The 24,177-nt window shown below is 36.4% G+C and overlaps 1 protein-coding gene across 7 annotated transcripts in view; it reads left to right on the forward strand.

The window, feature by feature from the left end:
• ERC2 (ELKS/RAB6-interacting/CAST family member 2) overlaps nucleotides 1–24,177 on the forward strand; it is a 406,984-nt gene that overhangs the window by 43,326 nt on the left and 339,481 nt on the right. For 6 of the 7 annotated variants that reach the window (XR_015275160.1, XR_015275158.1, XR_015275161.1 and 3 more), the window contains exon 3: nucleotides 10,467–10,883. Coding sequence is in view for 2 of the 7 variants with exons in the window: in XM_086846819.1 (XP_086702945.1) it covers nucleotides 10,467–10,883 (417 nt within the window). In the remaining 5 variants the exon portion in view is untranslated. Of the gene's footprint in view, nucleotides 1–9,828; nucleotides 9,853–10,466; nucleotides 10,884–24,177 lie in introns of all 7 variants that reach the window. The other variant, XM_086846817.1, reaches the window with a different exon arrangement.

Raw genomic sequence — 24,177 nt, forward strand, 5'->3', positions numbered from 1 at the left:
TCATACAGTACAAAAACTGGGGATTAAGGGAGGATATGTTGAAGGGGATCACAAATCTGTACTTAAATTGCAATGAGTTTACATTATATAGCCAACAGATGTGTAAGCATGTGATGTGCAGCAGTTAAAATTAAATAAACATTTTGTACTTCAAGGTGGCCCTGAAATCCCTTACTGACCCCCAGATCTTGTGGTGTCTTAACACCAATGTGGGGTGATTGAGTGAAAATCAGTACTGGTGTACTTGTGGAACTTAACATGGTTTTTGTGTGGCTGTAATGCTTGGAGCACAGAGCAGATCCTCAAATTGCTTTATTTGTTCTTACCTTAGTAATTATTTTCTCTTGCATTTAGTTGAAAAGTATTTGCAGAGATTTAATAACTCCTACCTTTTTTAATACCTGTAAACATTGAATTTTCCTACTGCATGGTTACTTAAAGCAGTGTGAAAAATGAGGAAAAAACCAATGGACTATTAGAGGAAAGGTAGCTAGTGCTAACAACTTAAAATTCAGCACTGTGGAATGCATTTGGCCTGAAATGACCCCAGTACCTGTTTATTTAATTGAAGTTGGCAACAAAGGGCCCCCTGAAGGCTTCTGGACACTTCAGGAGTTCGAACACCACTAAACATTAGCCCAGCATATGGGTACACTGCTATTCCAGTAATTAAGATTATGCAATGTGCTTGGGGGGAAAAGACTTCACCAGCATGCAAGGAAAGGGTGAGGGATAAAAAAGTAGTTTAAAATGGAGTATTTACTGCATATGATTTCTCCTCTGAAGTGTAATTGTGGATTTGTATTTTAGCTGAGAAATTTCTCATTGCAAAATGATGCCATTACTTTCATACATGTTTCTCCAAAGAAATAGACAACAGGCTTTCTAATCACGTGTAAAGAATGTAAGGTAGTAGTACTTCAAACTTGAAATCTGAAATACTTAAACGCTTCATGAAAAGTCAAGTGTTGTAAGTATTTTGTGCGGTATCAATTGCTGAATGGTGTTCAGGGTCGGTGTAGCTGGGCTGGGTGTGCAGGATGGGCACAGGGCTGGGTTCAGCGCTGCCCCACCCGGGCTGGCACCCGCCGGGGACATCAGTTCTACACCAAATACTCGCTTCTGTATCACTGCTTGGAACAAAGAGCCAGGCTTAACTCGATTTCTTGTGAAGTGCTGATTTAAATCAATGTACACATCGAACCTGTGTGTGTGTATATCCACACGCCTGTGGTTTGTGTGTCCGCATGTCACCCCCACAACTGCTCCATTATGAGCGGGAACTTTATCTCTTCTTCTAAAATACCTGCTTTGGGCTGTTAATTTTATTTTCCTACCCTGCTATTTCTGACGCGTATGTAGCGCTGTTTACTGGGGCTCTGTCGGGGCCGTTCCTGCAGGATTTCCCGGCTGGGGATTTAGTGCCACCTTGTGGGAACGCTCCAGAGCTGCGCAGCTCCTTTGGGCCCTGAGGAGACTACAATAAATCCAGATTTTACAAAGTTCGTCGCGGAAACCGAAGTTCTCCCGACTCTTGAAAGCATATGTTTGTTAACTGCGGGGATCTTTTTGAGCTCTAATGATTTCTCTTTCCTGCATATCTGCATTTCTTCAGTAAAGCAGGAAGAAATGTCTTTCCAGATGGTCATCTTGCTTTGTTTGTCACTGTTGGATCTAACTCTGTTATGAGTGGAGCCACTGAAATCCCTATATTGATTTTTCTTTTTCATTTTCCTTTAGTTGTATCAGAACACATAGTTCAAAAGCTCCTTTTCAAATTGTTTCAATGGGAAATGATTATGTATTGTGGTTAATCAACTCACAGTACTATTCCTAGTAGTGGAAAAGAATTGAAAGCTGAAGAGTGCTCTTTTATGTATTTTACTGATTAAAATAGACTAGGGAGAGGTTGAAATTGGAACTTTTATTTCTGGCTTACTTGAGTTTGGCTGTGCTTGAGGTTGTCACGTGAATAACTTATATTCATATGATTTTTCTAGTGGCTACATTAAAAAAAAAAAATTAGTTAGAAAGTTACGAAATGGAAAGGTGGCAAGGGTAAGGAGGTCAGCACAAATGTTAAGGTGGCATCAGTGATACTCTGCATTTGTCTCTTCTGTGAATGGAGATTTCCTGTATAGAAACTTCAAGCCCCCAGTTCAGATGTAAATTAAACATCGAGGTTTGCAATACAGTGCTGAGGTTTTGTCTGGTCTTCTAACATTCCTCTTTTGTGTCTTTCAATATAGCGTTAAATAATCACCAAAATCTCCACTGAAGAGACTGTTGGAGTTCTCTGTATTGTTTCTTGGATATGATCTATAAAATGTTAACTTTTACAGTGTGTTGAATATTAAAGTGCTCTGGGAAACAAGCACATACTGCATATTCTGTGAATAGTTGTTTTTATTTTTTTTATCATTATTCAGTGTTTTGTGGCTTGCTATTTACTGACAGTACCAACCATATCTGTTATGACTTTATAATTGGATACACTATTTAGACACCTTCCTTTATCTGCATTTCACTTTGGTAGCTTCAGCAGAACCAGCACTTTGTCCACAGAAATCCCCTTCCTTGGATTTTATTTCTGTAATGAAGGAAGTGGGATGTTTCATTAGAGGCAGACTACTAAATAGGAGAGTAGAACCTAGATCACCTTTTTTTTTTTTAAATCTAGGAAAAGATTAATTTTATTTTTTTTCCAAGGTAATAATGAGCTCTGCCAGAAGCAGAAACTCTATAACAAAAGTTCAAGCAGATAAAGGGAGGGTCTGAAGATCAAATACCACAAGTTTTTCAGTGTTTGAAATATGACCTTGTTTGCTCTCAATGCACTCCTTTTGTAAGCAATTTCTTGACTTGATGCCTGAAAAAAATTCCTTTAATGTACCCTGACCTCAGTTTTTGAGAAATAAGAAAGTAATAGGTCTGTTTAGCGTCCAAGATTTTTGCTATGCTATTATTTTTGACTGAATCAGCAGGCTGCACAATACATTCTACTGTCCAAAAAGAAAGAGGAAAGTACTTGCCAAGTATCTTTTTGCTTATCAGGTTTTCTTTTAAAGCTGGCAATCAGAAACAACAAATTCTTAACTCTCTGTTCTTCGTTAACTGCAATTTGCATGATGGTTCACACTTAACTGGTGTTACAGAACACAGCCCCATGGATATGAAAGTAAGAAGACAAATATTCACAGCTTTTTGAACAGGTGCATTTCAGTTGTCCATGACTATGGAAGCAGGAATAGAGCTCAGTTCCCTAGGACAAATGTATATCTTAATTCACATGCAATCCTGCTTTTAAATTAAATACCCCCATTATGTGCATTTTGTTTTAATTTCTTGGCTCACTGGGATCATCACTAAACCTTATTTCTCCTCTGGCCCTAAACCAGCAGTGAGGAATGCTGATCCTATGGTGTTCTACAACTGTTTAAAAAAAACCCAGATAATTCTGTAGCCCCTAGAGTTTTCTGAGAGATAAAACTGCTCTCCAGTACATCAGTAATCTATTCTGGAATCTGGCAGGGTAGTGCTCAGTCTGTTGCTGGTCCACTGGGATGTATATTATTTCACTTTCAGGGGAGCTGTGTATTTTTTTTTTATTTCTTTAAAAACCCCTAAAATATCCCCACAAAACAAAAACACACTCCTAGCTTCTTCCAGCATTTGATTAATCAATTTCCATGATAATAACAAATACCTAACCAATTTTATGGAATAAAAATTAACTAAAAACCTATAATTTGCAATATTTTAGTAGTTTTTCAGTCACTTCAGTTGCCTGTTTGTGACTTGCTGACTTAATCTGGATATGGTTGTTTCTGTACTGGGCATTGAATACATAATACCCCACTAATTAAGAAAAAGCTAACTAAAAGAGGAATATAAAGCTATTTGATAAAAAACTTGGTGCTGGACATTTCTATGGTGGGAAAAAATCTGGTTTCTATGTGGAGACTTGTACTTAGAGATCAGAATCTTTTTTTATTATTATTATTTCCTGATTTATTTTTTTTTTTAAGTAAAACAAAATTTCAGTCTGTACTAAATACACAGTGCAATATTTTGTTTTGTTTGGTGAACATCACTTATTCAGTTTTAAGAATTTTTTCCACAATGTTTTGAGAGCTTTGTGTATGTCTGCAAATATCTTGCCTAAATAGAGCATATTGAAAACCTGTGATAATGTACTGTTACCTTCTGAAAGCTTGTGATTATTACTTTAGGGATATATTTATTGTGTTAAAATATTCTTCACAGGAAAGCTTTAACAGCAGAAAAGGCAATCTCAAAAACCAAGGCTTTCAGAAAGTACTGGACAGTGCATCAGAAGTGAAAACCTACTGTACCCTCTAGATAAAAGGCTGAGGAGATAACTGGAAGTGTGTTTCATGTGAAATAGAGCGCTAGGAATGATGTGCTATTGTGCTTTTTGTTTTTATTTTCATCTTGTATCTGTTTGTTACCAGTGGGGCTTGTGGGTGAGATCGATGGGGGAGTGGAATATTCTTTGTTGTCTGGACACGGCCTTGAGTGTTTCCTCACTTTCCTGGGGCTGTGCTGTGGTGATGGGAAACTCAGAGCATGTTTCTGTTTGGTGATTGCAGTTACTCCTGGGACTTGCATTAGGACAGGGATTCTGCTCTTCTTTGAACAGTGGGCAGTCAGAATACAAATCACAAGTATTGATTATGTAGAGCCAAGGCCATGAAGGAAATTTTGTGTTGGGAGGGTAAAGGTTTATCATTCCAAATGATTTAAAAGCTTCCTTGGGAAACCTTAAGTGCTTCAGTCCTGAAAAAAAAGAGAAACTTTTTATGCAGGCAATAAAAGAGTATCAGAAGAGCTGAAGTTCATGAGGGATTTCTCACAGTATATAGGTGCTTTATTTGTTATGGGTAATTTTAAAATATGAATGCCTAAGGCTCTGAGTATCCAGGACTTCTAAACTGTGCATTGTTCTTAGCTGGGTAGTTAATGTTGCAGATAGAACTATTAGGAAACAAATAATAATCTGTGTTTCTTAAGCTGACATTGATTTCCAGGCCTTGTTAAAAAGCATTTTGTGTTCTCCTCCTGTAAATTGTAAGAAATAATCTGCAAACAGATTCTTCCACATGTGTTCATATTGGTCAAAATATTTGTTGCTGATGATTTTTCAGTCAACTAATGTACTATTTAGTGACTCTGGCACTACTAGCAGTATTTCTCCAAATGGAAGAGGTATAAAAAAAGGAGACTAGTCTTGTCATAGCAGCATAATCAGACTGCTTAGAAGTTGTCATGGGAAGGATCACCTAAATACAAACACCTGCTTTTTGTTATGATACTGATGACAAAGGTTTTAATAAACCTCCTCTTTTTAATAACTAAGGAACTTGTTTTTTGTTTTTTTTTTTCCCCAACATGTATTTTTGCAGATTATTGCTCTCAAGTCTGGTTTGACTTTTTACATTTCTAAAAGTCCCTTCCTGTCTTGACCTTCTGGTTCTTGTGATTACAGGCTACAAGATGTGGCTTTTCAACATCTCTGAGCCCACATCAAACAAGGGAATTGGGAAAGAAATAGATTTACAGGTTGTTCCTTAAAAAAATAGGTGCAAAAATGCTCTGGAATTTGCAGTAGTAAAACTTTTTAGCCTGCATAGGGATGGATTTTCATTCAATGACCTCAAGTCTTTAGGCAATACTTGTTTGTTCACCAAAATACTTGTGTGAGGTGACCCAGAGAAGCTAATGGAATAGTAGTGAAATGTGATACTTCAGATTAAATATATCTGTATTAAGTGGGCATTTAAATGCATATAACCAGATTTCCTTATTTAACTTGCAGAGCACAGGATGAGGGACAAGCTTAGGGGAGTGATAGAGCAGCTTGGTGGGCACTTGATCAGTAACAGAGGAGGAAAGGTTTGAACAAGAAGCTGATGGAGGGGGTGTTTATTGCAATGTTTGCCTTCTGGAGCAGCTGTGCTGAAGCCCTGCTGGCCAGGAAGTGGCTGGTATGGCCTACTCATGGGACATAGAGAGTAAATCTTGTGTTTTCCTTCTCTTCTGTGCATGGCCTTTGCTTTTGTTTTATTAAACTGCCTTTGTCTTCACTCACAAAGTTTATGTGATTCCCCTCCTGCCCCCAGTCCTGCTGAGGAGGAGAGTGATAGGGAGGCTTGGTGGAGTCCTGGCCTCCAGCTGAGGTCAGCCCATCACATCTGTGTTAAGAAATGCAGATTTAAGTGTAGGTGACAATATTCCTTATTAAACTTGCAAAGCACGGTTGTAAGGGCAAGCTTTATAGAATTAGACAAGACACCAAATTTAAAGGCATAAAGAAAGAAAAAGTAAGGAAAGTCAGACAAGAATTCTCCCTTTTCAAATGTGTGGTTATATCTGCACGCAGTGTTATGCAAAAGCTCTCTCACATATCACGCTCAGAATTTTTCATGCTGAAGATTCATTGTGTGTGGTCAGAATCTCCTGTGATTCTTCACAAATTAGATCTGTCTTCTCCTTCCAATTCTTTCTGTCAGTCCTGTCTTACTCAGGCAAAATTCTAGTCAACTGATTTTCAGTGGTGTGTTTTGGATACCAGATTTATGTATTGTAATAGGCAGATGAGGAAATGCATGAGAGAATCCATTTTCTAATTTATGGTAATGAAGAAAATATCTCCAATTCCTTTTCTCTTTATCTTTACAGAAGAAAATTAGGATTTGCATGTTTTTCTTTAACAGTACTTAGTTACAAATATTTGCAAGTCTAATGCTCATACTTATTTCAGTAGCACGACTAAATTTAACATACAAATTGATTTAGATGCAGTTCGTAAGAAAGCTTTAAGTAGTCTGTTTCCTTTTGATGACAGAATCTCACACTATGAAGAATTAAAATGGAACAGTGATAGATTATGGAATAAATAAGGAAGCTTGATTTTAGAGAATGCAAGTATGGTTGGCAGGATAATTTGCTGTTATATTTGTCCAGGTGTATTGTTCAGATATAGCTCTAACTTTCTGTAGCGTACAATTACACAAGAGGATTTTTTTTTTTCTTCTGTATAATTTTATATTTCCTACTGCCAAGAGACTAGACTGTGTCTGCTGATTCAGCCCCGTCAATTCTTTCTTGACTGGGGTGGGAAAGGAGTAGGAGAATGGAGAGCTAAAATCTGGTGGACTGGGTTCTCAAAGGTGTTCTTTGCTTTTGGTGGCAGTGTGATGGTGCAAAGCACGAGAAGTTGCGTGCTTCTGTAGGTGGACTGGAAATTTTAAATCAGTGAGTCTCTTTGTGAATTCATTCTCCTCCACTGATCACCACGTTTGCAGCTTTGGGATGCTCTTCAGGCATTTATGTGGCCCAAAGCACACTGAGGCAGAATAGTTCTCAGCAGGCAATTCTTTTGGGTGTAGGTAGTTGGCATAGGGGAGAGGAACTTCCTTGTGTAGAATGTGAATTGAAGTCTGGGAAGAGCCATTTGTTAATCTTCCTTTTATAGTTTTGTTTCAGTTTATGGGGCAATTCACAGTTCCATGGATTTCTTCTTGGAGCTGGGCTGTGGAGAAGGATTGAAAAAGTTCTGAGAGAACTATTTATATACTGTCAAAAAATTGGCATGGTAATATTTCTGGTCAACTGGTCCATTTTTAATAGAAATTATAAAAAATGTGATAGATCTTGCACGTTGTTTTTTTTTTTTAAAATCCTGTTAAGTTCTGTGTCTGTAATGACAGCCATGTGACAGATATTCACAGCACTCCTACATCCCTTCCCCTGCAGTTAATTATACAATTTTTTTCCACCCGCACAACATTTGTTCTTTCCTTTCCGTAGCAAGCTGCAGTTACAAAAATCTGTGCCAGCAGAAATCTAAATCTGGTCCACCATGTTCTAAGTCTTGAAGGTGTACAAAAATGGATTCTTTTATATCAAAGTAGCAGTAGTCTGCCACAGTTGAGGCTGTTAGTTTTAACATAATTATGGAGAAGCAGCCAGGATTACTGTCATGCTTAGTGACAAAAGTGAGTCGGGGTAGAGCCCAAGGACATGCACAGGCTGCTGGGGGCAGAAAAGGATCCTGTCTCATTTATCTTAACCAGAATTGCTGTTTGAGTTCTGATTTCTAATTATTTTTGTGTTGATCCAACAATTTTTGGTTTTTGCATCTTGCATTTAGAAGTGTGTAAGCAATGTGTATGTCAAATTTACTTTTTATTTGTGGGTTAAAACATAATATTTTAGATTTAGTTTTCTTTTGCTCAGCTATATTTTTATAGACATATTGGCATTTAGTATATAGAGACTACTTGACTTTGGAAAACCATTCATTTGTAAATAGGTGGTAGCATGGATAAATATTGTCTGATTTAACATCAGGAGGATGTATCTTAAATCGTTATTCAGATCAGGGAAAAGATTTAGACTGTTTCTGGGATACTGGTAGTTACTGAATATTGCTGTTGCTTAGTTGTAGTACAGTAGTACAGAGGAGGTTCTTGGAAAGGTGTGAGAAGTAGGACAGTGAAATAATTTTGGAATCCAGAAGGTGCAGTAAGTCTTGGGGTCACATACAGTTGGCACATCAGTAGATTCAAACAAAGTGAGGAAGTTTCTACCTCTAAAGGAGTTTTAAGTTTACTGGAGTTTATAACCTTATTGTAGCTAATTAAAAAGATGATGAGATTAAGAAAAGGTAATAATTGCCATAAAATAAAAGCAGGGCTCTAAATGAGCTGCCTACATGTGTATGCTCTCAACTGAATGTGTGCCTAATAAGATGCAGATACGAAGAGAATTAATATCTGGACATACATTAAAGTAGTGCTTCTTTAATGATATAACAGATTCAGAGTGTCTAACTGAATTTTACCCCGACAATACTTCTTTTCCATTTGAAATAACTGATAAAAATATTTCAAAAGGTCGGTTTCTTAAGGTGATTTCAAAAGGTTGGTTTGTCAAGGTTTTGAATTTTTGATTTAGTTTAAATAATTGCTAAAACCCGACAGATTTACATGTACTTGTGTAAAACATGAAGGTAGTATCAAATGAAATGAAGTTTTGTTGTTAGTTTCGTGTCTGTGTTTTTGCTGTTTTGGATTTTTTTTGGTGTGGTTTCTGTTGTTGTTCTTGTTTTTTAGAATGTGGAGTTGCAGAACACCAATTAAACCTAAAAGGTCTGATGGCATGCTTTGCAGTCCCCTAATTCCTTCAGTTAAATGTCCTCTGGTACAGACAGTGAGACTGTTCAGGAATTGATATTTCTAAAAGCTCAGAATGCCGTGTAGGCAATGAGTAGAGGAAAAAAAATAATAAGAAAAACAAATTGTCAGATAAAGACAATCTGAAATGAACACCATAAACCATTGCAATTTAGGTTAAATATCTGTATTTCAACCTTAACATGGGCAAAATCCATTTTGATTTTGATCTGTGTTGAGTAAGGAGTGCAATGTACCTTTGCAACAGAGATAGATCCCCGTACTCAGTTGTAGTATAAATATTTTAGGACAAGTTACAGTGTTCTGAAAAACCTAAAAGTGTAAAAGAACAGCAATGTCCAGTAGGAATGTTGTAATTTACCATGGGACTGATTATTTCAAATATATTTTTCTTTGTCACGTCTATTGAGTAAAGTCTGTCTCTAAGTTTATATATTTGAGTACTGTGAATTTGTTGTTGCCTTTCTGTATAACTCAATAAAATTATTTTTTTCTGTTGAAGATACTTTTTGTTGAATTCAGTTCTTTCTGTTGAATCTCCTTTGCTTGCATCTGACCTTTATTTATGTTGATTTTGCTTCATTTTTTCATTTACCATGCTGTTCAGTTTTTGGATGCCAGAAGAACAAAGGTTTGTCCACTATTTGCAGTAAATTTATTTTTCAAAATTCGGTATTGCTTATCGTGAGTTACTTTGTTTGCTTTTGAGAGATACAGTAATCCTGTTTACTAAACTTGTTCATAGCTTTAGCTTCCAAAATGAAAAAAATGAAACCAAGCAGCCCCAACTGAGCCCCTCCCCAAAGTCCCCTTTAATTATAGTGATGGCTTTGATTGACTTTATAAACAGCAGTTCTGTTGAGCACCATGAAGAGCAGATTTATCTTTAGTCTATGAAGTAATTTAGAAAACATGGAATACTGAGTCTTTGAGCTTTGTAGGTACACATTGACTGTTCTAATGGATGTGTCACTGCCTAGTGTTTGTGTCTGTTGCTGTCAATTTTATCTGTAGCTGACATTATTTTGTGTCTGTATATGTTGTCTTCTTTTTTCTTTCTAGAAGCACTTTAAAGATACCATTACAAATATTGTCACCTACATTTGATATTTTATATGGTCATCTGGTATACTTTCATTACTAATTCTAATGACCTTTTATAACAGCATACAAAAAACTTTAATCAAATACTAATTCTACATTCAGATCCTAAGCAAATTTTTTCTTTCTTCTTCTTTATTGCAGCATCTGCAAATGACAATCCAGGCACTTCAAGATGAGCTTAGAACCCAGAGAGACCTTAACCATCTTCTCCAGCAAGAAAGTGGGAACCGAGGGGCTGAGCATTTTACCATTGAGCTCACAGAGGAGAATTTTCGAAGACTTCAGGCAGAGCATGATAGACAAGCTAAAGAGCTCTTCCTGTTGAGAAAAACTCTAGAAGAAATGGAGCTCAGGATTGAAACACAAAAGCAAACGCTAAATGCCAGAGATGAATCAATAAAAAAGCTTTTAGAGATGTTGCAAAGTAAAGGTTTGCCTTCTAAAGGAATGGAAGATGACAATGAGAGAACTCGAAGGATGGCAGAGGCTGAATCTCAGGTTAATCATTTAGAAGTGATTTTAGATCAGAAGGAGAAGGAAAACATGCATCTTAGAGAGGTAATGAAAAACTCATTTATTTGTTTAAAATAGATATTTTTGTTAAAAATAGTCACGGAACTTGTGGTTTTAGACATAATTAAAGTATTCAAGTGTTTTCTTTATGTGCTCTAATTTTTTGATGAGAAGGATAGCATGCATTTGTTTTACATCTGTAATAAGTACTCAGCAGGACTGTACGATATTTGACAGAAAGAATAAGAATATGTAAGAGAAGTAGGTATATTTGGGCTTATTGTTTCTGAAATGTTGCTTTGCAGACTTTCTTTATCCTTTCATTTTGATAAAGTGATATCTGGCAAGTCAAGGCTAAACGTACTGAAGAGGGAAGTGATACCTGTTGCTGTTCTAACCGAAGAGTCATGATAGCATGCTACTTTTATATTGGATTTTTATGCTTCTGATATTTGAAAAGAGTGTTTAGAATCATTTGCCCTCCATATAAACAAAGGCTTCTGCCTATGTATATTTCTAATGTATTTTCATGTGGGGATACTGCAACTATTTTCATAAATATACCATAATGTCACATTAAAACACTATGCTGCTGGCTGTGCTCTACTTTGAGAAAATCTAAATTTGATCCCAAGCCCACCTCCACCAGCTGCCCACATCGCGTGTAAATGCATTTTTGGGACTGCATTTGGTATGATTGGATTACTACAATTGAAAGAAAATCTGGCCTGGTGTCAAGCCCATCTGCCCCTTTAGATCCCAGCAGTGTTCTCGTGTGGCTCTGTCAGGCAAACAAGGCAGGGCCAGTCTTCCTCACTGATACCCTGCTAAGGAGGGTGAACATTTGCAGGGAGGTGGTGCACAACCTACACACAGCAAGGAAAGTCAGGAGAAACACGTCTGTTCGCTTAGAAACTCAGCAGCAGTGTGGTCACGAAAAACATCCATTTGCCTGACAGATCAAAGTGTAAATGAAATTAGTGCAAGAGCTTAAGAATTAGTGCTCAAGATTAAGAGCAGCTATTTTCATCTAGAGACTTGTCAAAATATTTTCTTTGCTATGGACAAATTGTTTTATATTTTGCTTATGTTCTTTAACCTAGAATATATATTTGAGGACTCAGTAGTTTCTGATGCCCATTTGAAACTCAAAGTGGAAAATCTCGTGAAACACTTCAGTAAAGTTTTCTTGTGAAGGTGTGGATCCTGAATCTTTTCACAGGCAGAATTTTAATTAAAACTGATGTAATGGATTAATGGATTCTGAGAGGAGTTGCATAAGGAGCTCATGATACTGAATTTGTGATGAGGGAAAGGTTGGGGAATAAGTTCTATAAACTAGCAGACAAGTTTCTGGATTTAGGTCTGCATACACTCTATTTTCAAGGATGGGTGCTTGTATGATTGTATTTCGTCTGTTCTATTGGTATGAATTAAGTTTGTGGGCCCTAATTTAGCTATATATGGGACATGAGGAAATTTGAAGAAAGTTTCTAATGAGAATGGTTATCAAGGGCAGTGAGAACTAAATTGAGCTCAAAAAACAGATAAAATGTAAGCTTCCAAGTGAAGTCCAATTGGCATCCAATTTACTGATTAGTCAAAGGCATGCTGAAAGGACATATTATTGCTACCTGTGGACTGTGCATGTTTTTCCTGTTTTTATTCTGAATTTATTTGATGTTCCCCCAAGTTGTTCTCAGGGGCAGGGAAAAAAGTTGTTTCTCCTTCAGTTCATATGAGAATATAGAGGTTTTGTCTGGAGTGTTGCAAGTACAGAATGGGAATTGCTGCTTATGACATGCTGATATACCTTGGTAAGTGGTCAGGGTTTAAAATTTTACTAGATTTGTTGCCTGGAATCTGTCCCAGCCAGATTGGCAGGAACTGTCTAATGTTTTAGAGATTCTGGCACATGGTTTCCGTGTTTTTCTAAGAATTCAAGGCTTTGGGTGCAGTCTCTCTCTCCAGCTCTCTTTCTGTTGCACATAGTATTTATAGGTTTTATTTTTATTTATTTTTTTAAGTTTCTGCATATTTGATGTTTGTTATAGGGAGCTTGGAAGTATGATGTGTAGGCTGTAGGAACTCTTTAAAAACAAAATGTTTTAGTAAGTGCCTGTTTGTTTATCCAGGACTCTGGATTTTATTGTTCTGGTGGACTCTTGGAAAATGTACAAAGGTTCAAATTTTTTCTTTTGCTTTCTTGTTATGGAAAGTTGTCTGCATGCTTTGAAGTAACATCAGACATTATGTATAGTTTAAAAGTATTATGTATTTGTTAAAAGTCCAAATAGATCAACCTTTGATCTTTACGTGTAGCTTGGTAAATCCTTGTTCTGCAGTGCTCATTTGAATTTGTGTCTCTGCTTTTAGTCTTCATCCCACATGATGCAGGTTCTCAAGATGATAAAACAAAGGTTACTGGGCTGAATCTTCTGCAGCAGCCTGCCTGGTAGATTGATATTTTTTTTCCTTGTACTAGTGTTTGGAGGTTTTCGTCCTAAATGTGTAAATCACCTGGCAGAGTTACTGAACTTTTTTTTTTTCCTCCAGGGAATGCTTTAAAAGTAAGCTAGAACTTGAATACATTTTTAATGAATTTAATTCATTAATTATTTAGTATTCACTCAAATTGTGTTGATCTTTCTATACCTTTAACAAAATATTTGTCATTTTAGAACATCATTTAAAATATTCTGCTTTCTTTATTTTTACAGGTTGAAGTATAGCTCAAGTGTTGAGTGTGTTTCTGAGAAACTAGTATTGGGTCATGTGTAATGTTCTGTTTGGTCAAATCCTGGATGGCTGTTTCTTCTCTCTAATTAATTTTGCTATTTTATTTCTGGTGCTTCACTTGAAACTGTCTGTGCCATGGGAGGTTCAGGGGGAATTTCTTCATGGAAAGGGTTGTTAAACGCTGGAATGGACAACTTGGGGAAGTGATGGGGTCACCGTCCCTGAAAGTGTTCAAGAAATGACTGGGTGTGGCACTCAGTGCCATGGTCTGATTGACAAGGTGGAGATTTTCAAAGACTTGATGATCTTGGATGTCTTTTCCAACCTTAATGATTTGGTCATTCTGTGAAGCAAGGGTGAGAAAATTCTGTGTAGCATCATATGAAATTTTTCAGCAAATAAGGTTTTTGTGTGTCAGTTTACCTTTACAATGATTCTGCTGTAGTTTCCAGCAGAAAGAGTGCTGTCCGTGGAAAAAAGTTAATGTGGTGCAAATGAAATTAAATATGGAAAAAATTAACTGAAGACTGCTGATTTTATACAGCCTCAACACTACATTAAAACGTCATGTAGACATGGACTTCTCATAAGCCCTTTGCTGTTGGTATTTAATTTAAAATTTCTTTGGATCTGAATTTTTCAGTTCATGAAATCTAATTGTGTACCAACCTAGCTGGAGAAAGGTCAAATCTTACATGTATTTTGCTGAGCTTTTGACCATATTTTCCCCTAATGTAGCCATAATTTTCTGTCTTATGCTGTTCATTTCTTAGTCCTTTAAAACAGTGCAAAGCTGGAATTTCTTCTTTTCTTCATTAATTTTGTTCGTCTTTTAGATAAGTCAACACGGTGGTGTAGAGAGCTATTAATAATCACTGGTGGGTGATATTTTGACCAAACCAGATGAATTAAACTACCAGAGAGAAACTGAAGCAAGTGGTTTTGAAATACTGGGAATTATGGACAACACACTCATATCTGAAATGAATATGAGTTCTATCTCCTTGACCTGCACCCCCTGAGCACTGATCCTACAGGGAACTGCATTGTAAGAGAGGTGTTCTTTGTTATTCCACAGCTGCTTTTGTCTAGCTGGTAACTTGATCAAAGTTCACTTAACTAGGTAGAGAGAAATAACATCTTGTTGTCTGTAAGCCTCTACCACCTTGTCAATTACTGGTTTTTTGCCCATTTCACACAAGAATGCACATTACCAGAAATAAATATCCTACTGTTCTGATTGGCTGATATCCAAGAATCATGCAAAAATTTCTTGTTTTTAAGCCACTGATTGCTTCTTGCCCTTCCCCCACCCACCCCCATGAGTAGCCTCAGCAGAATTTCATAATTATAGCTGCCTTCAAATATCTGGAATTTCTCCAGGCTTTAGATGGTATTTCTTAGCGAAAGTACAGGCGAGAGTCATGGAATTGGCTAGTGTACTAGAGGCAGAGAAATAACTCCAGAAAATAAAACAATATTTTTTTTTCTTCATTTGCTTTCATATTCTTAGGCGATACAGAATAACTGTGATGTGTTGACTTTGTGGCTCTCAAAGACTGTACCTTTCTGCAGTGTGCAATCCATGCATCTTTAAACATGGTTTCACAGGAGCAAACTTGTGATGACAGTTTTACACAAGCTTTGTGTTTGAGGGCCTTAGAAATGGCAAATGTGAGGCCCATTATAGAGCAGGAGAAGGAGAATAAAGCTCAAGTTGGAATCCTGCACTTTTACAGGAATAGCAAAGAATGTCAGTGTCGGCAAGGTTCACTAAAATGTTGGGAAATAAGCTGTGCAAAAACTGGGGTTAGATTTCTTTCCCTGTATCAAGGAATTTAAAGTCTAAGCAATAAGCTTTCACAGGGATAGCCAAATTCCCAGCCTGGAGAGAGTTATAGGAAAGGTTTCCTTAGTTTCTGATTCACAAAGCAAGAGAGAACAAATGTAGCTCTGAGTACCGGTGTGAGCATGAGTTTCTGCTTCAGTTTGGGAGACGTAGCCTCTTAAGGGAATGTTGTGCTCTGTTTCATGCTTTCTGCCCAGATTGAACTTGGTTTTCCATCACTGTAAGACTGAATCCTATGTCTTTAATGAACTAAATGCACCCAAGTATTTTTATTAGTGTTTTTCAAAGGTAGATGAAATCAATTGTTGTTTTCTGAAAACAAAAAAGAGAATGGCTTTTGCTTTGATAAGGAAGTTAATGTGTCCTGTGTGGAACAAAGTGGTCTTTGCAAATAGACTTAAGGAAAAGGACATTTTTGGTCTCTTAGTGGTTGAAAATTTGTCTTGAAGCCATAATGTCATACTATGGCTTTCTTCATGTTCAGAATTAAGTATCATGAAGATCACTAAATGCACATTCCTGTCAGAAAACACAAAATGCCTGCCTTAAAGTTCTTAAATTGGTTATCACATGTCTCTTCTAGAATTTTAAATAAACATTTGTTTCTCTATAACTTTGGGAGAACTGTAGGTAATATGGGGATTTTATCATGTGGAAATCTAGCACAGATGTTTGGCATTACTTTTTTTTAAACAGAGTGACCACACATTATTTACCCTAAGTACCATTAAGTATTTTTTTATTATTGCTATTAAAAACTTGCCTAGGGCAAAGTCCCACTAAGTCTCTAGTGAAGTCAAATGTTAAAATTCCAGCAAGTATTTTATTATATATACATACACGTATATTACACGTGCCCTCTCTGTACAACATACAATTTCACTAAAACAAATTCTGAGATCATATAGGATTTTATATGCACATTTTAACTCTTATCTTGCATGTATTCTTAAAATAATGTTGTTCTCTGTTTAAAGTTACAGATTTTTCATTTTTAGTAGAAAGAAGAACAACGCATCTCTATAATAATTTAAAATGTACTTCTAAACTTTCAAGGGTTTTTTTAAAACTTTGCTCTATCTTTGAACTCAGCTTGGTCAAATAATGAAGGCTGCTGATAGGATTTGAACTGCCATCATGAATTAGTTATTGCATGTTTTTAAAGTTATTAATGGAGCAAAGTTCCTTCTTCCACTGTGAATAGAACAGATGCCTTGCAGACTTGGGGTGTTTACTGTAAATGTCTTACACTGGAGCCAGTAGTAATTTACTAAGGAAATGCTTTATCGACACCAACCGTTTCTTCCCTGAAGTTGGTTACACAGATTAACAACCATTCTAGACTGAGCTTTTTTATTAGGCTCATTAGTACCTCTTTCCTTTTATTTCTCCTGCCTCAACTCAAAATATTAATCTTATAATTTACTATAAAGAAAATTGCTTTTTATCAAAATATCAATGGTAATATGTGTTTTTAAGGTGACCCCTTAAGTATGCAGAAGGACTCTGCAGTGTTGGCAGTTGCTGGAGACATGAGAAAGTAGACAGAACCTGATTATGCTCTAGAGAACAGTTGTTACTTCTAACATAGCCCATTCAGATTTTGCTGTGACCTGTGATATTCTTGCCAGGGTGCTTGCTTGCAATAGTTTTTATAAGTCCATAAATGATTGGAAAGCTTTGTTCATTTAGAAATCAGTTTCTTTAAAAGCAGGATTGACCTACATGACACCACCACCAGTAGTTTGGAATCTCATATATGAGAAAGCTGTCAGTTGGAAACTGCCATTTCTCATGCTCGCAGCTGAAAGAATTATTTTTGGAAGAGAGAAAAACCAGATCCATAAATAAGCTGGATTTCTGTACCTTTCTATGTATGGAGGTGATGAGTATTGATCCTGCCAGCATTCTTGGAAAGTGCATCCTTTTAGAAGGCAATCTGGGTACTGGCGTGAATTGCTGTAATTCAAGTATTGTCCCCAGATGTAAAATACTGTCTTTGCAAGGCTTTTTTCTCAGTTCACGCATTTACTACTTTCTGGTTCTATGTCAAGATTTTGGAGAGAAGCCACAATGAAATAGAGAAAAATGATCAATTTTGGTTTCTTTCATATTCCCTGTTCTGTAAAAATGCCGCTACTAATTTCTGTGCCAATAACTTCATTATCCTATAATGTAATTACTTTTCTCCAGCTCTGTCTTCCTCTCTTTTTTTGTAGGAATGGCTGTAGCTTATGGAGGTGACTCACAGCTCTGACATGTTGATTTATTTTCTCACAATCGGAACTGAATTTCCAGGGAAGGGGAGAGCTGGCCACCCTCAAATTCCAGTGTACACTTGTCTGATTTAGACCCTCTGTGTTAGCTAAGTTGAGACTCATTTGTCTTAGGAAACATTCAGGCAACATTCAGCCTTTTACCTGGACTGGAAATCCATGTATTGTCACATGAGCTCCAGAAACTGCAAGAGGCCAATCTCCTACCAGAGTCTGTATCTGTATATATGCATATATATGTAGCAGCACGGTTTTTCCTTTACAAGGATGCAATGACTCAAAAGAAAATGTTTTTTCATCTTTAAAAACAACTTCCTCCCTCCTTCACCCTCCCAGTCTGCTAAAAAAGTTTTTAATTTGCTAAACATTTTCCTTGTACAAGTCTTAAACTGTGTAAGAAAATGAGTTTTGCCTTGGTATGTGCTGGCTTATTCTAGTAATAAAAGTGGAAGTTTTATTGTAGGTAGTACAACACACCTAATAATGTAAACCCTTTCCAAAGTTTTACCTAAAACTCAGTTTAATGAAGGAAAAGTGTAATGTTAGATTAAACTATTTTACAAAACAATATTTCTGATTTAGTTAATAGATTGTCATATCTTAATTTTATAGATGTAGTTATTGGCTTGTGAAGGTATCCTGATAATAGGAAATTATTTTTGTTTTTTAACAGTTTGAGGCTGGTATTTCAACATTATTATAAGGCTCCCAATGTATTTATGCACAAATACAAAATTTGATAATGGCTATAAATATATTCCATCTCCCTATAAAGATTTGGCTAAAATACTGGTGAATAACCTCAGTGTGCTCTGAAAGACATATCCACCAAAAATGTGGATATGCTTGAAAGCGCTGAGCACAAAAATCTGTAATTTTGTTTATTTTTTTTTTTTTTTTTTGAGTCAGATGAGGTCAAGGGGATTGACTGATTTAAGGGGAATAGGATTAGAATTGAGAGAATAAATGAATCCAGACTTGGTTACTGCTTAGCTACACTGTTAAAGGAAATAGTTTGCTGTAGCTTCTCCGTAGGTGGGGCCAATATCTTCATCTGCCTATTTTATTTCTATTTAGCAGCACATCATCTTCTCCCTGAAACATAACTTTACAAAACAAAACAATCCAAAAGTTTTAGAGCCATTTATGTCTCGTAGACATAAAGTAGAATATATTTAGGGTAGTTACTAGTTCTGTTTGTTTTTCATTGCCCTGCTTTTTATATATAAAATTTTTCATTTTATAAATAAAAATTGCTTTTTATGCAATTCACTTGAATGTATTCTTTCTAAGTACATGCTTTGTGTTCTCTCCTGGAGACCTGTAATAATGGAAGATTTTTTACATAGTCCAAATTCCACTGATATTATTAAAAAAAGAAAAGTAATGTAATTATTGATAGAGAAATGCTGTACATGATACATAAGTCAGGCTGTACTGGTAACTACAAACACGTTCTTAGTGGTGTTCCACTGACTTCTGGCTATTGTATCCTCCATTAACCAAGTTCTTAAGCTCTGCTATGTTGTCTCATTCCTAATTCCATTCAAACCACTATTTTTTGGGAAATACTTCCCAATGGGGCTAGTAAAGGGCCACTTATTAAAGGCAATGAGCTTCACACACCTTTATCCCTAAAATATGCATGTGGAGAATTCATTATTTTCATTTGCTAACAGATAATTAACATCTAGATATCTATTTTTTTGTAGTCACACTGCTTTAATTTGCTTTGGCTCTTACACATTTAATTTCCTTGAATATAAATTTATTTATAAAAGAACCTAGGTTTTAGGTTTGTAATAATGAATATAAGATAAAATGTGTGGGTTTAATTTCTTTAACTCCTTATTCGATTAAAAAGTAATCATTGGAAAAAATATTTCTCTAATACATGATCTTTAGAAGGAGAACGCCAGGAATTTCTCAGTTCATGAGATCCTTTCAGCAAGTTCCTGCAATTACTGAGTTAATTAAATTTCTACTTTTTCATTATCTGCTGAATTTTTGCCAGGTTTATTAACTAAAGCTGTAGTCTTCAGATGCTGAGCAAGAAACAGTGCATTGATTCCAAGGTATTTGAAAGTATGAGCGAAAATATGAGGCCCTAAATAATTCCTAAAAATCTGCCAGTAGCCAACTTGAAGATTTGCATCCTTCATGTAGAGCATGAAGGCACTAGATGGCTCTCTTGAACGAGGATTGTGTTTCAGTCCTGTTTTCACAGACAATCTCACCCTATTTGTTATATTTCATTGTTCATTTTACAATGGTAGTCAATGTAAAGACATTTTCACACAGACTTTATTTTAGTCTGTGATCTGAATGCAGTTTAGAACAGCGAAGTTACGAACCAAAGCAAGGAGACTGAAATGGATAATGCAGCTTTCTACAGAAAATCAGGAATGCAGTCTGAAGGGATTAGTGGAATTTGGTCCCAATGTGTTAGTCAAGGATTGTAATTTGATTTACAAAAGTGAAAGAGCAAACTTAAAGGGTAATTTTCCTCTTTGAATGGGTTGGAGTTTCACCGTATCTGCTCTGACACTGCAACAGCTAAAACACATCTGAAAGCACATTGGGCAGTGCTCATTTCAGGTGTTAGAAAGTTTTAAGCAGTGCTGAATTAAACCCCAGCCTCTCTCAGCTTGGGGCACCTGGGCTCCAGCATTCCTTGTTTCAATATCTAGAGGAAAAAACTGCCAAAAGAACGGGGATTTCATGGAGAAAGCACATTCATCTGCTGCATCTTAGGAATCATAGGCAATTTCATTGCTGATGAACTTTTCTGTCCCCAGATATAAGAAATTAAATTGTTGCTATTTGGTATTTCATAAATGATTGTGTGGGTGTCCAATAGATGAGAACACCCAATATATTATCTACTTAATTGTTATCTTTACTAACATCTAATAAAAATCTGTTTTGATGAAGAGTTACAGTATCCTTGGGGTGGAGAATTTTTCCTGATTTTCTTGTGCCTCTACACATACATTTCACGAACAATTTTTTCCCCTTGTAGAACTTTCTCACAAAGGAAGTAGAATCTATATTCCATTAAAAGATATACCATTGTAGCAAAGGAGGAGGGATTTTTATTGCAAGTGCATTGTTATCCCAACAAAAATGTTGGTTCAGAGCCTTGGTGGACTGAACACCTGCATGTTTCAGTCAGAACAATCAGTTTGTTCTCACTTTTTCCTGATCTGCCTGGAGAGAGTAATTTTCAGCTCTCAGCTTGCAAATGGCATATTTTCACATAGGAGGACATGTGGCAGAGAAAAGATTTTCTGCTGATAACAAGTTTCAGGAACCATTATCAAAATAATGTTACCTTTCAGCCTCTCAACAGCACTGTGAGTGTTTACAGAGGTCTTGGCAGTGCTTACTCCCCATCTGCATCATTAAAGCACAGCATGATTGGCCAGAAAAAGGAATTCTTACCAAGAGATTGGGAACAGACAAGCATAGGCCCCCAGGAAAAAAGTTCATTGTAACACCAATGCAGATAATAGAATTTATCAAAACAATAGTGGCTTCAGAATTGTAAGACAGAGCTTCTGGAAGGATTCCAAATTGGGGCTACTTTGAGCATTTGTTTCCTCTGTGTTGTTCAGCAGGAGAGGTTTCTTGTCTCTATCACATGTATCTGGAAGCCAGGTGGCAGACACAAAATTTTTCTTTAATTTATTAACCATTTTTTTCTGAATGGCTTGCTTTCCAGCAAAGTCTAAAATAATACTGGTTTAAACATCCAGAAAACCTGAGTGTTCTTTCTCTGAGTGTCTGATAGAAAAAAAAATAGAATTAGAAAGCTTCCTAAAAGCTTCCCTTTTATTTATTTGGAAACAAATTATGAAGTCATTATTAGCAGGCTGAGTATTACCAGTATGTGAATTTATGGTGATTGAACTTCACAAACATCTTTCCTTCAGTTTTGTGGAGCTTTAGGTCTAATGTCAGATGCATTTGAATATTGCCTATGATCCCTTCCTGCTAGAATCATTGGGCAGAATAACAGTGATATGAATATGAACTCCATAAATGAGGGAATGTGTAGGCTGTGCAATTACAAATGCTGCCAAGCAGGGTTTGGTATATGCATCATGATATTCTGATATTTGTGAAATGCTTACTAGTTATTTACAAAATGCTGACACTTAGAGCAGAAGCTCTCCTGGGAAGAGGAGCAAAAGAGCTGGCTTAACATGTTTAGTTTGCCAGCTCTAGGAGTCACGCAATTTTTTTGGATAGATATCTACTGCAGGAAAGTAAAATTTAGGCAATATACAGCATGAAGGAATTTCTGAAGAAAGTTTGTTTTGTTAGATTGAAATGGGTTTTATGCATTATTTTAATAATTGCATTTGCCATTATGACAGCTAAATTTATTTGACTGTGTTCCCTCCATGTCAAAATTATGTATTGTGAACTTGGCAGTCATTAGTGTTTCTGGTCTTTCACTGGACTTGAGGCTGCAGTGACTTGCGGCTTTATGAAAGACCTGCAAGAATTATTTTTCCAAGAGAACATTCTCCCCTTCTTTTCCACAGCTAAATATTCCAGATCTAATGGATTGAAGTTTTGTCTACCATCCCTTTTTCATTTCACTTTGAAGGAGGAATTCACCAGTAAAAGTATAAGCCAGTATCAGGATGAAACAATTGAGACTTTTCTGTGAGACTTTTGGTTCACTTTGGTGTTTACTGTGTCTCATCATCAGGTGATTGTGATGAAGCTGTAATCAAAATTTTTGCCCAAGACAAGTTTCAGAATTACACTTTTAATCAAGCTATATGCTAACCAGTATTCCTTTTGACACACCTTGAAAAAATGAGAAAACTACTTGGCACTTTTAGGTATCAGAAAAGCCTTTTTGTTTGGAGCTTTGCAGCCCTTCTTCCCTGAACTGTTAGTCCTAAGAGCAGCTTTAAAATTTTACTATCTCTCTGCATACCCCTTGAATTATTAAGTGTCTGTCTCTGAATACATTCAGAACTTTTCTTTCCTGAAGTGTTACATAGTGCTTGGGGTTCACTGGGAGGGAAGCACCAGGACAAGAAACTTAGAAAAAGTAAAGTTTACCAGCTTGTCTGTCCTCTGGATTTCTTTGAGATGTTTTGACCCTTTCTGTATTCAACTTCACACCCCCCTCCACGCTCACCTGTACTTGGGGCACAAAGCAGCAGTCATGCCTTGTTCTCCCCTCTTTCATGCTGGCAGTGTAGCCCTGATGCAGGTGCAGAGTTAAGTGGCAGCTGTTTTAGCTCCTTTCCAGGTGTGTGAAGCACAGCAGTAACTTTGTGTGGCTGCCTGCCTCTCACACCTGCCTGGCTGCAGATCTTGGACTTCAGTTATTTCCCAGCCTCCTCAAAAAAGCAATTACTTGGCAATGACAGCTGCATCTAGATAAATATAAACACAAAATCCATGTCAATGTACAAGTTATGAATCTTTTCCAAGTGAATTTCCTGGCTACAGGAATATAGTAATCCATGTAAGTAATATACCATGTATAGCATTTATATAAAGTGATACTTGTGGTATTAATGTATCTATAAAAATGTTTTGGGGGATGATTTGTATATTTCTTTTGCATCATAGGAGTACTATGTAAAATGTCTCATGAAAAATATAGATTCTGAAGACCAATACTTTAGACAAGTATTTTATTTTTTTCTCCAGTGTAAATTCAAGCTTGTGTATATTGCATATGGATGTCCAACGCTTATGGAATGTTTTCTAATAATTCTGAGGCAGTGATAATGCCAATGCTTCTGTCATGAACATTTCCAAATGCAAAAGTAACTTTTCTTTAGTGACACAATAAATTTTTTATAAATGTTAGAAGTAAATGGCGAGGTTTTGAGTGTAGGAATGTAATTCTCTATAGAACACCTATTTTGTTTGCAGAAATAAATTTGAACTGTCTATATTTTGCACTAATTCCATCTTTTGTGTGCCTTCAGAGCTCTGGATGTCAAAACTGTACCATCCAACATTTAAGATTTGAAGCATTACACATCCTGAGTCTTGGTGTAAAAATAAATTTAAAAATTGACACTTCCTGTGAAGGAGAGGCGATACATGCACGGAGCATGTTGTAACTGTGGAGTCTCTTACGGAACACATGGCACATGTGGAGATGTACTTCAGAAAATAGTTTTTCTAATGCTTTCTTGAGTGAACAGACTATCAAAAGCTTGCTAGGAAAAGGAAATATCTTTAAAAGTTTTCATTGTATTCTTAGCTGTGTTTAAACCAGTTTATTAAGAGTGGATTTATGCACTCTGGTACCTGAACAAAGTAATTTGTATTGGGATTGTTCAATGTGATGACAGAACTGGAAGTCATTATTACATTACACTTGTATTTCTTGTTGCTGGCAAGCTCTTAAAGGACATGAGATTTTAGATGTTGTCACACTCAGAGACAGAGTCTCACCTAACCTGGAAACCAGCAAGATAAAAAAGCA

Source organism: Cyanistes caeruleus, chromosome 11 (genome assembly GCF_971803275.1).
Source record: "Cyanistes caeruleus chromosome 11, bCyaCae1.hap1.1, whole genome shotgun sequence".
In the NCBI taxonomy this organism is placed as follows: Eukaryota; Metazoa; Chordata; class Aves; order Passeriformes; family Paridae; genus Cyanistes; species Cyanistes caeruleus.